The sequence below is a fragment of the Sarcophilus harrisii genome, chromosome 4, assembly GCF_902635505.1.
Source record: "Sarcophilus harrisii chromosome 4, mSarHar1.11, whole genome shotgun sequence".
NCBI classification, from domain to species: domain Eukaryota; kingdom Metazoa; phylum Chordata; class Mammalia; order Dasyuromorphia; family Dasyuridae; genus Sarcophilus; species Sarcophilus harrisii.
This window is the reverse complement of record NC_045429.1, coordinates 311,288,826-311,307,385: the sequence shown is the minus strand read 5'-3', so window position 1 is coordinate 311,307,385 and position 18,560 is coordinate 311,288,826. Positions and strand designations below refer to the sequence as shown.

Sequence of the window (18,560 nt, the reverse complement as noted above, 5' to 3'; positions counted from 1 at the left end):
CTATTGATCAGAGAAATGCAAATTAAGACAACTCTGAGATACCACTACACACCTGTCAGATTGGCTAAGATGACAGGAAAAAATAATGATGATTATTGGAGGGGATGCGGGAAACCTGGGACACTGATGCATTGTCTGTGGAGTGGTGAACAAATCCAACCATTCTGGAGAGTAATCTAGAATTATGCCCAAAAAGTTACCAAACTGTGCATACCCTTTGATCCAGCAGTGTTACTACTGAGTTTATATCCCAAAAAGATACTAAAGAAGGGAAAGGGACCTATATCTGCCAAAATATTTGTGGCAGCCCTTTTTGTGGTGGCTAGAAAATGGAAAATGAAGGGATGCCCATCAGTTGGAGAATGGTTGGGTAAATGGTGGTATATGAATGTTAGGATATTTTTGTTCTGTAAGAAAGGACCAGCAGGATGAATATAGAGAGGCTTGGAAAGACTTACATAAATTGATGCTGAATGAAATGAGCAGAACCAGGAGATCATTATACACTTCAACAACAATACTGTATGAGGATGTATTCTGATGGAAATGGATATCTTCAACAAAGAGAAGATCTAATTCAGTTCCAATTGATTAATGATGGACAAGATCAGCTACAGCTGGAGAAGGAACACTGAGAAATGAGTATGAACGGTTTACATTTTTGTTTTTCTTCTCAGGTTATTTTTACCTTCTGAATCCAATTCAGAACTGTTCGGTTCTGCACACACACATTGTATCTAGGATATATTACAACATATTTAACATGTATAAGACCTATCGCCATCTAGGGGAGGAGATGGAAGGAGGAAAGGGAAAAGTTAGAAAAGAAGTGAGTGCACAGGATAATGTAAAAAATTACCCATACATATGTACTGTCAATAAAAAGTTATAATAAAAAAAAGGAAAGAAAACCACTACCATGAGAAAAATTTAATTAACATAAAAATTCTTTAGAGAGCTTCAGGGAGATGTTTATCACTCATATTCAAATGAATCTTTGATTGCATCTATATATGTCCATCTTATGAAACTCTTGTCATATCCTTTTATAAATTCACCATAGAGTCCACCAATATGTTAAATATCTTCCTTGATCATTCCTAGGGGTATCAGTGGAATAGGGCTTCTACCACTACTTGCCCTTAATGTCTAACTAGCTCTTTTTTTGATACCTAACTTTTGCTCCTGTTTTTCCTAACTGGTCATATGTTGCAGTTTGCATACATCTAACATGCCCCTTCATTTATTCAAGAAACATTTATTAAAGACTTATGGGCCAGATTCTGTGTTAAGCACTAGAGAGATAAAAAGAAGCAAAAGAAAGTCCCTATTCTCAAGTAGCGAAAACTCTAGTGAGGAAAACAAATATGCAAACAAATATTGACAAACTATATATAAAATAAATAAGAAATTATTAACAGGTGGAAACACTAGAATTAAGAGGTATTTGGGAAAGACTTCCTTTAAAAGATGTTCTTTTACTTGGAAAGGAAGTCAGGAAAGTAGGTAGAGTTGAAGAACAGAGCATTCCAGGAATGAAGGACAAGAGAAATTGCCCAGAGGCAATAATATTTCTATCTAAAACTTTTTCTATTTGATCCTGGAGGAGAAAGGAAGTCACTAGAATTTATTAAGGAGGGGGGTCTGACACGGTCAGATCAGAGTTTTAGGAAAATCACTTTTGATGACTGAGTGAAGAATGGCCTGAAATGGGAAGAGGAGGCAGGCCAATAAAACAGCAGTTTACTGCAACAGTTCAAATGTAAAATAGTTTTCATTGGAATCAATGTGTCAGAGGAAAGAAAGGAGCTTATTTGAGAGATGTTGCAGAAATATAATCAATAGGCCTTGGTAATAGATTGGATATGTGGAAGGAGAGGAAGTATAGTAAGGAAAAAGGAATTTCTTTCTCTGATTTTAATTTTAAATTCCTCATTACTTTCAGGTGCACTAACATCCCCATCTCCATGGATGGTTTGTTCAAATACATGTTAAAATCTGGGATGATCAGACCAAATTCTTTAATTGTTACAAATATCTACCAGGAGGTTTTGCAACATTCTAAGATTTGATATTCTCAGAACACTCTCATCTGAAAAAAGGCAGGGCCTTATCCACCGAGAAGTTCACTGGCCTGCAGTTTATATGGACTGTTTATTTCCCTTTTGTGAAAATCAGGACATTTCCAATCCTAAGTGAACCTGTCCTACCTTCCATGATCTTTCTCATATCACTGATATTGCCTTAGCAATTCACTATCGCCCCAGTTCTTTCAGTATCCTAGCATCCTAGGCTGGTGACATAAATTCATCAGGGCCACTTGATACTAACTTATTTATCTCTAGCATCAAGTCCTTATTAGTCACTTTTTGTTCAAGTCATTCTCAGCAGAGAAAACAGAAAATGAGAGCTAAATAGCATTTCTTTTTTTTTTATCCTTAGTTATCTTTGTCCTAACCACTCCAAGTGTTGGTCCTAGTTCTGCTTTGATCTTCTTTTCACTCAATGTATCTAAAACCAAAACAGAACTCTTATTCTTAGCTTTCCTATAAGCCTCAGTTTTTTTTTTTTTTGGAGATTTAGCATCCTGATCCTATTTTAAAAAATTTTTCTTTGAATATGAACCTAATCATCAACAAACATTTCAACATGCAAAGAACAGAGGACAAACAATTGTGATTTCTGTTCTTCTGAAGATGCATATTTAATAAGATGACAAAACTATCCTATGTATTTTTAATGTTTTACAGATGCTTTTTTCTATTTATTACTCACTTCTAACTCCTACTCCCATAAAAAAAACCTCTCTTGTAACAAAAAAGTATAATCAAGCAAAACACATCAACACAATAACAAAATCTAAATATGTTATCTTCTTTTCATGTAACATAATAGGCTACTGTGCTCATCCTACGTAAACCTACCCTTGTTTTTAAGACATTCATATGTGTGTATATTTTAAGAAATCCGTATCTCGAACAACTACACTGTTTTCTTCAGAGAACTCCTATTTTTCTTCCTCATTAGAATTAGGTACATTTATTTCTATCCTATATGATTCTGTTTATCCTTTTTCTAAATCCTTTAAAAAAAAATCTGTTTTCTCAAATTTATTCTGCATGTCATGTCATAACAACTTTCCTCTCTTTTATCACAAACTCTAACAGGGAGGTTTCAATTTCAAGATTCCCATCATTTTCCAACCCAGCAACTAATTCATTTCTGTTAGTGAGAAATTAGATCGAGTTCCCTTGTTGGCTCTTCTGTCTTTTTAAGGGCTGAAATCATTAAAGCAAACTAAGAACTTATCAGATGATTTGTTTTTGGCAAATAGTATTCCAGCTAAAGTCTGGGTAATTCACAATCTTCATTATGCCTCTACCAGGCTTGTGATCTTATTTCTCAAATCCTTCAATCTATTTCCTCTTTCTGTCAAGTTCTCTGTAACATACTCTCTAATTTCTCCCGTTTCTCCTTCAATCGACTTTCATCCAAATGTTCTCAGCTCCCACCCTTATTTCCTATATTTGCTCACCCAAGTAAGTCTTAATATAATTTGGATTATTCCAAACCCAATCACCCCATACCCCATCCCTTAACCAATTTCTCCCAGTTCTTTTAAATAAGGAACCTATGAGATAAAATTTACTTCCTTATATTTGAATCTTTAGTTTCTCTTGAATGTTGCTCAAACTTTGGACATCTGATTTTGTGAGTTTCCTTGCTGACTCCTATTCTTTATGGCTCAGAGGATAAATACAATTCTCCTCTCTTCCTCCTTTTTAGTTTAATTTCTTATATTTACATGGATAAAATACATCAAGTATACTTGTGGATAAAAGCACCAATAGATAAAAAAATACACCAACACAACTGAAAAATACTGCTATTTTCCAGTATGACTGAATTCCTATCCTTAGTTATTAGACAATACAGAATTTTTAAAAATTGAAAAGTAGAATTTTGAAAGGAACATTTCTTTATATATCCTATATAATCAGCTCTCACTCTGATAATATAGTGGAACCCATAATAAATTTAGTTGATCTCATTTTAAAGCTCAAATTCATATAAAGCTTTCACGTTTATTAAATGATTTGGATATTATCTTAATAGTTCCTAATAAAAACTCTGTGAATTTGGCAGTATGTTATACTTCATATCTTATAGATGAGGAAAATGAAGTAAATACAAGCGAACTGATTCCCCCAACACTTGGAGCAAAGCTGTAAAACCAAAACTCAAATCCAGGTCTTGACTGAAAATACTATATTCCCTCTACTACATCACAGAGGATTCTCAAAGATGAGCTTCCTATAAACTTTCCTATTTCATACTATAAACATTTCTGTAGAATATTTTGAACCTTCAGTGACAAATATGTAACTCAAATAAAATCTCATTCTTACGTAAATCTTACAAAGTCATAAAGTTTAAAAATTACACTAAAAAGTTTAACATTTACCATTATTTCAACCAATAAACTGTTCATGCTTACCTTCACTTGGTAGTGATAAAGGTAGACAGCATGAAAACAAAGGAAAATTTGGGATGGGGTAAGTAGATGAAATAATTAAAATTTATCTTTTTGAAATATAAAAAATCAGCAATTACAAATGTTTGAAAATAAATAGAAATTCGGTAGGTGTTGGGTTTAAGGCTGAACCCAATTTCCATTTTGTTTTGACAGGTTTTCTTGTCAACTCCCCCATACTTTTGAATGTGAGAACAGATTCTTTGTACATGTTATTTTGTCTGCTTAAGAGTTGTGAGTACTGACTTCCCGTGCTTTTCTTTCCCTCTATATTTTTTAACCCATTTGTTATTAAAAAAAAAGTATCCATTAAAAATTTTTTTCTAGTCACTCTGTCATTAATAACATCTAGTGTTTTAGATAATGCTTACAATAAATAAATTTGTGATTTATCAAGTTATCTCATTAAGAAAAAGAAAACTCCAAAATTCATGTTCCCTTTGCCATAGGTTAAGACCTTTTCTTGGATTACCTAAAATAGTGGCATTTTGAGTATAGCAGGTGATTTTTAAAAAAGGGGCCTTAAAGTCAGGAAGATTTTATATTCAAGTCCCATGACTAAACCTTTCAACTCCCTACAACTAAACTTTACAATGGCATCTGCACTGGAATACTGATAAATCAAAATTTAGAATTAAAATGGTAGATAAGAATTAAAAGTGTTCTTCTTTGAAAAAATATTTTTTCCTTAAAGAAATGAATTTACAGAACTGTATTCTAAATATATGTAACCTGTGACTATCAGTTTCTATGAAGCCACTTTCAATAACATTTATATAGTGCTTTAAATTTGCAAAATACTTTGCTCACAATAGTCCTTAAGGGAGGTAGCAGTTACTATCCCAACTTTACAGAGTGAAAAATATACTAGGAGATTTTAAGTGCCACACACAAATCCTTTATGTAAAAAAAAAAAACCCATAGCATGCAAAGGAAAGAGCAGAGAAATATAAAAGAAATTCCCATTCTTTGTACCTAAACAGGTTATAAATGATCATTTATATTTCACCAAAAAAGGGTTTTATATATTTCTAACATATATTAGAAAAGTGATCAAAAATTCATACAATATTTTTCAAAACTTATATACTTTTTGCCTTGGATATTCTGCTTTCCAGTTATTCAACTACTCTGGAACTATTGAGATCACATATTCCCAAATTAACCAGGATATGAGAACATTAATTTCTGCTGGACTTAAGAATAAGGAGGACCTTAGGTTTGAATTTCAAACCTAGGTTTGAATTTCAGTTAAGACAATAACCGTATGGGGCCATGAGCTAATCACATATATTGTAAGCCTTAATTATTACTGGTAATTGTTAATAATATTAAAAGTATTATCACAATAACAGCTATCTCATAGGATTTATTGTGAGGACCAAATAAGATAATATAAAAGAGCCCTTTGAAAATCTTATAGCATTATACTAATGAGCTATTTGGGTAACAGAGAAAAGCATTTTTTTGTTTTGTGTTAGTTTAGGGAAAATAAAGGAACTTGAGGAAAAAAAAAAATCACATCAACTGAAATGAATGTCAAAATTATTCTATGCAACATTAAGTTTTTTTGTACAAAAGACTGGCATATCAAAAACATAATTTTTTTGCTTGTTCCATCAATTACAAAAGAATAAAGCCAGAAATCCACTTATTTAAGTCTTGGGCTTTAAGTTGTCAATATTAAAGTTATCAGAAAAAATTATAATCTCTGAATCAAGGGACTATCCTGAATTACAAAGACATCCTTTCTTTTCAAATTAATTAAATATTCTTATTTCTACTTATTAATTTTAAATACAAATTATGCTTTCTCAGTCATTCCTTTGTATGCTCCATTATTCTGATTGCTTCTTTTTGCTTTGATTCTTACAAAGCCATTACATGTAATGTTGTTCCAATATTTTAAATGTAGTATTAGTCCATTATATTAATGTACTACAAAATTCTGATTTTAAACACTCCCCACTATTGAAATATTTAGATTTATTTTTTCCCAGCCTTTTCCTTATAATGTTATGGTGAAAAACTTTTTAAAAAAAAAGTTGTTTTCCTAACAATAAAATGATTAGGTTGAAGGGATTCACTTTTCAGGTGAATAATCATGTTTGTTTCTAAATAGGCTTGTTTACATAAATGAATGTGTATATATAATACATACATGTATACAACCATTTTCAAGTTTTTCCCTATGTATAACAATATCAGAAGTCATCATGTTAATTTCAAGAGTAAAGATTTTTCAGATGGTCATGTTAATTATTAAATTCTTATTTAAAAGTTGACTAATACCAAAAACTTTAAATTTAACACAATAAAAATCCAAGACTATTCTTCTGATAGTTTCTTATTTCTATTTGTAGCACTACAACCATACAAGCTTGCAACTTTATTCATCCACCACAGCCTGTCTCCCCTTTAACTGCCATATCTCATCAGTTGCCATGACTCGTTAATTCCACTTCCATAAGTCTAACTTCCATAAATTCTTTTTTCAGGCCCTCATTTGGAGTACCGTAAAAAGCCAATGCATATGCTTGCCTCCAATCTGTCCCCTCTCCAATTCATCTTTCATAAGTGACCAAGGGCACCTGGGGAGGGCAGCTTCAGCTGAGTTATGACATCAGACTATAGAGAATTAAGAGATTAAGCATAAAAGAAAAAGGGCCTAATACAGATGGCTTTCTGAAGAAATTTAGTCACAAAAGGGAAGACAGGGATGGGAATATAGAAGGGAAGAATGGATATAGCAAAAGATGCATGGGACATATCTATGTAGGGAAACAGTTAGTATACAGGGAGAGATTAAAGATAAATGAGATAAATGACAGAGGTGCAATCTACTGGAAAAGATGGGATGGAATGATTGCTTATATGTGTAGAGGGACAGAGGCATGCCTTGTCAAGAACGGCCATCTCATTATATGAAACAAATGAACAACCCACCTTGTAAGTCACTCAACCTTTCAGTACTCTTGCATTAATAGAGAGAATTTTGTCACTTAGGAGTTCTCCCTATCAATGAAATCACAATCCAGCTACTATTCTTATATATTCTCTACTGTGATTATTTGAGAAATAATATTCCTTCCAGTCTACAATTTTCTTTCTAAACTATAATACAATTTTAAAATTGAAGTCACTGATAACCAAAAGTGAAAACATAAAATTTAAAAATAAAATGTCCCTCTACCCCATTCAGCATAGTATAAAACCATTATTATTCTTATGAAACATTCTAAATTACCTTTTATCTCTCAAACTAAAACTTAAATTCTTTTCCACTCAAAATGCTAATTAGCTACCAATGAATTTCTTTTAAAAAGGTTCTCCAACAAGGGGGTGACTTGGCATATGATGGGTATATGATATAAATGGGATATAAAAAGGGCATCAAGAACATGGCTCTCTTCAACAATGAGATGAACGAAATCAGTTCCATTTGTTCAATAATGAATAGAAGCAGTTACACCCAGCCAAAGAATTCTGGGAAATGAGTATCCACTACATAGCATTTCCAATCCCTCTGTTTTTGTCTGCTTGCATTTTTTATTTCCTTCTCAGGTTAATTTTACCCTATTTCAAAATCAGATTCTTCTTGGGCAGAAAAATAAGTGTATGGCTATGTATACATATATTGTATTTAACATATACTTTAACATACTTAACATGTATTGGTCTACCTGCCATCTGGGGTGGGGGGGGGGGGGGGAAAGGAAGGGAAAACTTGGAACAAAAGGTTTTGCAAGGGTCAATGCTGAAAAATTACCATGCATATATCTTGTACATAAAAAGCTATAATAAAAAAAATTTAAAGGGCATCAATTTAAAAAATGAAAGATTTGAACTTTGAAAGATTTGAAAAGTCATGTGATATTTTCCAACTCTGTTAGATTAATAAAGCAAAAGTCATTTGTAAAAATCATTTAAAGACAAATTTTAAAAATTATTCTTCTCCTTATATAGCTGACTTGGACTTCAGGCTAGTTACAGAACATTTATCCCTTTGTCAACAGTGGAAACTTTTTTTTTTTTTAAATAACTTTTTATTGACAGAACCCATGCCAAGGTAATTTTTTACAACATCATCCCTTATGCTCATTTCTGTTCCTATTTTTCCCCTCCCTTCCTCCCTCCACCCCCTCCCCCAGATGGCAAGCAGTCCTATACATGTTAAATATGTCACAGAATATCCTAGATACAATCTGTGTGTGCAGAACCGAACAGTTCTCTTGTTGCACAGAAGAATTGGATTCAGAAGGTATAAATAACCCGGGAAGAAAAACATAAATGCAAACAATTTACATTGATTTCCCAGTGTTCCTTCTTTGGATGTATCTGCTTCTGTCCATCATTGATCAATTTAAACTGAGTTAGCTCTCTTTGTCAAAGAAATCCACTTCTACCAGAATATATCCTCATATAGTATTGTTGTTGAAATATATAATGATCTCCTGGTTCTGCTCATTTCACTTAGCATCAGTTTATATAAGTCTCTCCAAGCCTCTCTGTATTCATCCTGCTGGTCATTTCTTATAGAACAATAATATTCCATAACATTCATATACCACAATTTACCCAACCATTCTCCAATTGATAAGCATCCATTCATTTTCCAGTTTCTAGCCACTACAAACAGGGCTACCACAAACATTTTGGCACATACAGGTCCCTTTCCCTTCTTCAGTATCTCTTTGGAATATAAAGTGGTAACTTTTTGTGACAAGATCTGCCTTTTTATGTGCCTCACACAAAGTAGGTACTTAATACATGTTTACTGAATTGAAAAATACCCTGTATAATGTTCCCATTTATGCCTCAAAATGTTTTAAAATATTATTTACAGATTATCATTCCTATAACCTAAGTTATTATAAGGACAGGACTGGATCTTATTTCCATTAGTATTAAGAAAGAAACTCTAGCTACAAATTCTGTGTGGCACTTTCTCTGCAAGATACAGTCTCAAAGAGTTTCCTAGAGCAGGGAGAGATTAAGTGACTTGCTCAGGGTCATGATGACAATATGTGGCAAGATTTGAACCTAGGAAAGGGCCTTCAAAGGTAACTTTCTATCCATTATACCATGCTGCTCATAAGTCATCCTATAAACAAATTCGAGGAGGCTGAAAAAGGATGTAAATTTTTTTTTACTCCTAGTATCCATTGTGAACTTATAATGTAGTTGAAGAGAAAATTTTTTTTACATTGAAACAATAAAAGAAAATAATAGGTTATCAGAACTAAAAGCAAGACTAAATAGATGCAAGTAAATGATTAGAATGCAGAAACAGTTTCTGACCACCTCCTACCTCTCCATTGTCACAAATACTCTGAGAGAACTTTTAATTATCAAGCTTAAGCTTGCCTAGAAATGACTGAAGTTTGCACATTATTTTACATTTTACACACATATGCAGGATACCCCCAGCCTCAGTAGTTTTAAGTTATTAAGTTTCAATAGCTTAAAACTACACCAAGACTTTTGGGACTACCTATACGTGGATAATAATTAATAGCATTATTAAACATGTTTCAGCTATCAAATAGTTTATTCAGAATAGCACTTTTCAGATTGGAATCACCTCTCTTAAAAAAGAGTCTAGGTTTTTACTTACTTGAAATCTTTCCAGTTTAAGGGAAAATAAAGCATTCATGACTAAATTATAAAGGATTATTTTCTCTATCTTCCCACTCCTGGCATTTACATTAGCTGTCCTCCATGTCTGGAACTCTCCCCCTTCTCATCTCTAACTCTTGGTTTCCTCTGAATCTTATTTACGTTTCTCACCTTCTCCAAGAAGCCGCTCCTGATTCTGCTTAAATCTTAAGTGTTTTTCTTGAGATTGTCTTCAATGTATTCTTTATATAACTTATTTGTCTATAATTATTTGCATTAGACCTTGAGAAGGACTGGATTTTTTTGGCCATTCTTTGTATTCTCAGTGCTTAGTACAATGCCTGGTACATATTAGATGATTAATAAATGCTTGTTGATTTAACTAGAGACATCTTTTTTCTTTCTAGAATTTAGGAAAAAATATTTTAGGGACTAATCTCCATTAAAATTCTACTGCAATGTCTCCTGGTGACACAAAAGTGACCCTGAGTCCTCATAGAATCTAAGCTCTTATAGGTTTTATCCCAACTGAGAAGGGCTTCTAATAAAGGTAGAAATGTCAGACTACATTTCTGATTTTGGAAGAACAATCTAGCTGAATTCATTGAGGATCATCACCAAAGTGGCCACAGAATGATGGAATTTTTTGGTCACTGTGTACTAAATCACAGCAGCAAGTCTTAACTTCTTTTTGTCTCATGAATCCCTCTGGGAGTCTGGTGAAGCTTAAGAGATCAGAATAACATTTTTAAACACAAAAGAAAAAATATATGATCACCAAAGAAGCCAATTGCATTGAAATAGTTGCAAAAAAGATTTCAAAAAAATCAATTCATGGACTGAGAGTTAATCTCTTTCATAGAGGGGATTTTATTTTGGCACAAGGAAGGATCACAGATGATACTTTTGATATTTTATTAGATGATACTATTGATATTTTATTATTTAGATGATATTTTAATTGTCTATCACTATTCATAGTATATGTGATTTAGCAATAAAAGTACATATCACTATTGATTAAAACAAATGTCCTTAACTATAAAAAGCTGCCATTAAAAAACCAACCTTGGGTTTGGGTTTTTTTGCTTTATGTAAAAATAGGTCTAACTAAAGCATTAAAGCAGTGTTTCTTTATTCAAAAATATTTAAGCACCTAATATATAAAAAGCCAGAGCAATTAAAGTGGCATAGGGAATAGAGTGTTGGACCAGAATAGGGAAGACATCTACCTAAGTTCAAATTTGGTCTTAGGCATTATATCACCTGGGCAAGTCACTAACCCCTGTGAGCCTCAGTTTCCTCATCTATAAAATGAGATATAGAAGGAAATGACAAGCCACTCCAGTATCTTTACCAAGAAACCCCCAAATGGGGTCACAAAGAATAAGACACAAAGGGAAAGGGGAAAGAGGAACCAAAATAATTATGTTAACTGTTCTCTACTACAAGAATAAAAATTGGAATTTTTTTAAAAAAGCTCTTAAGTGACATTAATAGTCTCTTGCGCACACACACAAAAATTTGTTAAACCTTCCAATTTCATTAGTCCTATGTGGTTTAATTTATAGTCTTTGCTTAGTTTAAAAAAAAATCATATCAACATTGGTCATCAATTTCATAGATCAGGATTCTGGAGAGATTCATTATGCTATCATTTAGTTTAAAAAAGGGGTGGGTGGGTAGGGTATTGCTAATAGTAGACAAAAATATTTCACTTAAATGTTTTTACAAGAAACATTTTAAAAGAATATTTCTTACCAGCTGAAATTCTCGACGTCGGTCATAAGCATGCTGGATACCACTATCTGCCCATAATGCTCTTATTGCAGGAAGGTATTGCAAAAAAACCCGTGTTTCCACCATTCCCTGTGCTGCCATAGCTGATCGAGTGTCAAAAGCCATCATTTTGTCTCCATTGACTTGATTTGAATTATCTCCCCAAGGAATATGAAGTTTTTCTCTAGCATCTACAAGGACTCTCACACCTTAAAAATAAATGGAATGAAGGAAATTATTAAAACTTATAAATGTATATACCTTTAAAAACTGCTATTGATGAAAACTTAACACTGCTTTAATTTGATCATTTTTAACATTTCCTCACTTTTAACATTTCCTCTATAGGTACCCAAGAGAGCAATTAAGTTATTCAGATTCATATAGATAAAACTGGGTGTTCAGGATCATTAACATTACTTTTTATTCTAAAGAATTCTGATTAAGATCAAATCACTTCATAAAATCGCCTCTGGATTACAAAAACTGTTGAGAAAATATTCTGTTAATAAATTTTACTCACACCTTGACAGAGCAAGGCAATAATTTCAATTCAACAAACATTTTTGTTTTTATTTGAAATTTTAAGTCGAATCTGAAAGATATTTATTCAGAACACTAGGATCCGGATCTGAAGCTTCCCAAACACTCTGGTCAATAGCAAGATCAAGTCATCTTCCTGTCTAGGTCAAATCAATTCAAGTTAACAGAATGGTAAAAAGTTTTCTCTGAAAAGCAAAATTTAGGGAGTGTGTGCGTGTGTGCATGCGCGTATGTGCGTGCGTGTGTGTGTGTGTGTGTGTGTGTGTTTTAATAATGAGGGCTGCTTAAGAATAAATAACTGACCTAACATTTCAATTCATAGATGCCTAGGTTATTTTTAAGAACCAATATTTCAATCCCTAAATCACTGATCTATTTTAGTAGCTACTTGTAGAATACCAAGAAAATTGACTCATTCAGATGGATAAGAGGCAGGAATAAGTGTTCAAAGTTATTACTAGTCCTTTGACCATTATTAAGTCATTCGAATTGCTCATAATGAATTAGTTAAACGTATTAGCATCTATTTATTAATTGATCATCTAAACAGTATTTGCAGACTTGGGCTTTACTCAACTTCAAAGTCTTTTTTTTTTTTAAAGAAGACTTTAATTTAAAAAGGGGGGGATGGTGAGGGACTGAAAGGGAGCATTTTCATTTTAACTCAAACAAGAAAGGCTTAATACACATACAATAAAGCTAAAAGTTGAGGTGCACTACGGTTTAATTTCACTTTCTTAATCTATTCTAATAAAAACTTTGAAAGGAACTATTTTAATACTTTCCGAGATAATCTCATTAAGAAATTTTAAAGCAGTAGCTTTAAAAGACTTGAAATTTGAGACTACTTGATGTAGCTACTCAGAAATTGCATAAATTAAAGGAAATCTCAAAACACCAAAACTATTAGACTTTGGGCAACGCACTTGATTTCGATTGTATAGAATTTCCTTCATCCTTTTAAAAACATCCTTTTAAAAAAATTAGCCAAAAAAAAAGTTTAGGTTGTTTATTCTGGAGAGAGGATTTATAAGAATCATGCACAAAAAGTATCTATAAATTAAAATAAATTGAGCATGGTGTAGCACAAAGACAGAATTTGAAATCAGAGAATACCTATCCTCTCCCATGTACTAGATGTAAGACTTTGGGTCAGACACTCTCTCTAGGCCTCTGTTTTCTTATCTGCAAAGTGGGGTTGGTGAGGAAGGACAACGGTCAAGTGATTCCTAAGGTCACTTAGCTCTAATTCCAGTGCTTCGCATATAAAACCCTGCCAAACCGTTTTATTCAACTTGGAAACGTAGCTGAAAAGCAACGAACTTCAACATTCTTTTTTTGCTAAATCAATCAGAAAAGGCACTTAAATCAATTTATTACTACGTACTTGTTCACCACCATGTTAATTAAACTGTTGGCTCAATTGAGTAGCCTGTCCGCACCAAGACATATATAGCAGAGAGAAGCAATTTGGGACTGTGCAAATGGCTGGGATAAGACTTGTTTTCGGCGGATGAAACCCCACTGTCTACAGAAACCAGTTGCCACTATCGCAGCCTAAATCTGACAAGCTTTTAAAAAAAAAAAAAAAAAAAAAAAAGAGCCCAAGACAACCCACAAGAAATCCCTAGAGGCAGACGCTTACGGCTCTGGAAGAGATTCCAATGCAAACAAACAGCAGCAGCTAAGTTTCTTGTTTGCCAGTTTTTTTACCAAACCTCTACCACCCAGATTTCGGAAAGAGAGGAGTTCGTAAAGTAAGAGAACTTTAAGGGCAGGGGTCGGCGTGAGGAGGGGGGACGACACCGGGTGGGGTGTGTCCGGCGGCCAACGTGGGGCCGAGAGGAGTGTCCCGCGCGGTGCCTTCCACTGACAACGAGGGTGGCTCCCCGCCGAGTCACCCCACCCCGCCACACTTCCCTCCGGAGGCGGGTGGCCCCCGTTCCGAACATGGGGGTGGGGTAGAGGTGAGGGACGGTGCCCAGGGAGAGTTGCCTTCACCTCGGGGGCGCCAGGCTCGGCGGCATTCGGAGCAAGGTCTCCGGTCGCGGGACCCGCGGGACCCGCGCCCCACCCCCCCTTCCGGGGCCTAAGCGCCGCAAACTCCATCTCAGTGGCCTCAGCCCCCGCCCGGCCCCGCCCCGCCCCGGGCCAGCGGGCTCTTGGGCTGACAAGATCCCCCCCGGACCCCTCACCTTTGATCACGTTGCTGTAAATGGTGCCGCGGAACTCCTCCCTGGCCCGCTGGTCAAAGTCCTGCCCATGGATGATCCTCATTTGCTTGAGGAAGGTGGACTTGCCGCTCTCTCCGGCGCCCAGCAGCAGGATCTTTACCAGCCGCTTCACGTACGTCTTTTCCCGCGACAAGCATTTGTCGATCTCCTTCGACTTGCGCTGTTGCTCGGCCTCGCCGCTGGTCAGCAGGCAACCCGGGAAGCACACGGATAGCACGGAGCGGGACGGCAGGAAGTCCGCCATCTTACCGCCGCCGCCTCCGCGGCCTCCTCCGCCTCCACCTCAGCCGCCGCCGCCGCCGCCGCCGCTGCCGCCCGCACCTCCGGAGCCCTCCACCTCCTCCAGTGGCGGCGGCCGCCGGCCGGGCACCGCAGCTTGAGAACGAGGAGCGCGGCCCGAGCGCCGGGGAGGGAGGGAACGAAGGCGGGAGGAATCGAGCTGGGCGGGCAGGGCAGGGCAGGGCGGGACGAGGGGGGAGGGGAAAGGGAGGAGGAGACGGAGTGAGGGGGGTGAGGGACGCGAGCGCGCACCCCGACTCTCGAGCCTCGCTTCCTCCTGGGCGGGCGTCGGCGCGCGCCTAATGAGCTTCTCCTTTGGCGAGTGCGCGCGCCCTGGCGCTTCGGTTCCTCCTCCTCTTGCGAGCGAGAGGACGCGCAGAGCGTCTCCGTTCCTTTCCCCTCCCCACCTGCCTCTGCGGGTCGCGAGCGCGCGAGCTGGAGCTAGCGGGAGGGGCTGGAGGAGAGGAGACCGTCACGTGACCTTGGATCTACGGGCTCCTTTGGAGTTTGTGGGGCTGCTCCGCCACTCTCCGGTTCCCCTCGAGTGAGGAAGTTGTTTGAAGTCGTGGTGCGCGCCTTAGCTCGCTCTGCAGCCCTGGCGCGTATGTTAGCGCCCTAGGTAGCTGTTTGCTTGGACCACTCCCTGTGCTTTGGGTTAAATGATAGGTCATCATCCTCCCTTTCCCGATTCCCACGAAAATTGGCTGTCGGTTCTAGGAAGCGTTGCGGATCCGCAAGGGAAGAATTTTGTCTTTTTTCCCCCTTTTTCTTTATTTTTTTTTTTGGGGGGGGGGGCGGGTGGACTGAGAATAGACTGACTTAGAGGAGAAATGTGCATAAAGCTCTCACGTTCCACAGTTTGCTTTATTCTCCTGGATATTCTTGCTGTACTTGGCAGCTCATCTCCTACCTTGATTATTCTTTCCCCAACAAAAGCATAGAATTAGCCTAAGACTAAGTTGGCAGCTATATGTGACATTTCTTAGGTGTGGGGAAAGACAATTATCAAGCATCGCTCAAAGTGACTACTATGTATCAGGCACTAGTAAACAGTGAGATTTGAACTTCTACTCCAGGCCTGGTGTAATTACAGGAGGGAGGGGTGAGGGGAAGGAGGAGGAGTGATCTTTCTCTTAGTGCTGGCAAGGTTCTTGCCAGAGTCCTGGAGAACGATCATCCACCTGAGAGCCAGAGTGGTAGCTTCAGAAGGAGCCAAGGAACAATCCGTATGGTGTTTTCTGCCCCACAACTGCAAGAGAAATATCAGGAATAGAACGGAGATCTCTCTACAGCAAGACCACTGCACCAGTGAGATTTTAACTCTGGCCTTTTACATCCCTAAGAAGGTTTTACTGAACTAAGAGTCTATAATGCTAAAATTATTGAGTGGCAGCAACAGGAGGGGTGAGGTCATGGTAAAAATTCCCCTAGACCGGACATTATATAATGCAGACCCTTCCCTACGAGGAAATAGATAAGCAAACAAGCTGAGGATGGAAGCAGGGAAAAACTGATTTTCCTGCCAGTTATAGAGGATGTGACCTACCAAGGGACTTTTTCCCCTTAACTAAAAAGTCTAGGCAGGACACCTGAAAGTACTTCGGGGAATGGAAACTTGAAGATCACAGCTGTTAGTAGTGAGGTTTGAGTGCTGCCAAGGAAGCAGAATTTTTTATTTTTCTTTTCAGCTGTAAATGGAAAAACCATTTTTGTTTCTGCTTCTGAACTGGCAAACTAATTCTCATTCATTTATATAACAGCTACTTCAGAATAAAAAACCCTGCTATGCTGTATGCAGACGTTGTGGAAAGAGTTTTTGCTTTGAAACCCCTAATGCAAGATTAGTCAGCAGAACACAAATAGATAGTAAATTTACCCATCTGTCTGAACTTTAATCCTACCCGTGAGGTTAGAGATGGAAGAGTGTGATTTGGGATATTCACTTCATTCCTTTTGGGAATTCAAACATTTATTAAACATCTACTGTGTACAAAATGTTGAGAATATTATGGTCCTCATTCTTGGGGAGCGTATATAATTCAGCTGGGAGGGTACAACATCGATATAAATACAAAATAGTAAAAGGAAAATTGAAACAGGATATAACGAAGAACTACTGGGATTATGAAGACAGTGTTTACTGGAAAGGAAACACCTGAATTGAACCTTAAAAGAAGACAAGGATTATGAGGCAGAAAGAGTAGGGCTAGCCAAAAGAGAAAGTAATTACAGCCAATGAACCCATTCCATTCTACAAATGCTAATCTAAATCTGCTTTCAGCAAAAAGTAAAGAGAAAAGCTGTAAGTCAAGGAGTTCACTTCTTTCCTTTCCCTCCTCACTAAAATGTGTAGTGTGCATTCAAGAATCAAGAGGTAGCTAGGGGGCAGGTAGGAGTTCCTGCTGAACCAGTTCATGTTGTTACAAGCCAAGTGTCAGAAGAAAGTGTTCAAAATCCTATGCCTAACCTTACCTCTGAATAAATTTGACAATCCTAAAGATTATTTCTTAAAGGCAGAATTTTGGAACCAGAACTTAGAATTGGATTGTCAACTACCAACTGTTCCTTGAAAAAAGATCATTAAAAAAAAACATTATTAAATTGGAAACAAGAATGAAGCAATGTAATATCTGGCAAAAAGGTAAAAATAAAAGCATTAGTATTTAACACTTAAGTGCCTATAATGTGATGATCTAACAAAGGAAATTGAACAGTCAGGTAGGAAAAGAACTAAGAGCATGGTCATGAAACTCCAGAGAGAAGACAATATCCCCAGAGAGATCAAAAATATCTAATGCTAATGAAAAGTCAAGAAGGATAAGCATTGAGAAAAGGCTATCAAATATGACAACTAAGATATCCGTGTAACTTTAAAGAGAACAGTTTCAGTTGCATAATGAAGTTGGAAAAAAATTGCAAGGAGTTGGGAAGGTTGAGAAGAGAGAAAATAGAGGCAAGAAAAGTAGACAGCTTTTTCAAGGAATTTGGTTACTAAAGGAAAGAATTATAGATCTGTTTGACCTATGGTAGGATTAAATAAGGTTTTTTTTTTTAAAGTCTGGGAGAGGACTGGCCATATTTGTAGGTAGGAATCTTAGGAGAGGGAGAAATTGAAATATGTATGCAACTATACTACTTTTTAATTTCTTTTTACTGTTTTCATTTTGTCATCAGCTGATTTGGACTAAATCCAAGTGTACCCTGGTAAATGGGCAGTGGCCTTGGTATGGTAGTCTGTCTGCCTCATGTCAGTGATGTTCTGCATGACAAATAGATTTATTATAGGATTGGATTATCTCTTCCTGACAGCATGTAACCACATGGAGTTAGACATTACCAGGAGTCATCTGGATTTGGTTATTAATTAACATATCTGTACTCTTTAGTAGCCAATAAATTAATATGATAAATATTATATTATTAAATATTATATAATATATATAAATATTAAATATGATAAATGAATATATGGTAGTATATATGTTAAGTATATATGATAAGTGATGTGATTGATGAGTTCTTTGTATGATTTGATTAGTATAGATCTAATGTATATATATGATATTTAGTAT

General features: G+C 36.4%; 1 protein-coding gene across 1 annotated transcript in view; it reads right to left on the bottom strand.

Annotated features, from left to right (window-relative positions):
- The window catches only part of GNA13 (G protein subunit alpha 13), a 59,726-nt gene extending 44,337 nt beyond the window's left edge, over positions 1-15,389 (bottom strand). Inside the window, exons 1-2 of the mRNA XM_031965686.1 lie at positions 14,671-15,389; positions 11,915-12,141 (exon numbers count right to left, since the gene is read on the bottom strand). Of these exons, the coding sequence (XP_031821546.1) occupies positions 11,915-12,141; positions 14,671-14,953 (510 nt within the window). The 5' untranslated portion in view covers positions 14,954-15,389. The remainder of the gene's footprint in view (positions 1-11,914; positions 12,142-14,670) is intronic.
- Between the last annotated feature and the right edge of the window lie 3,171 nt (positions 15,390-18,560).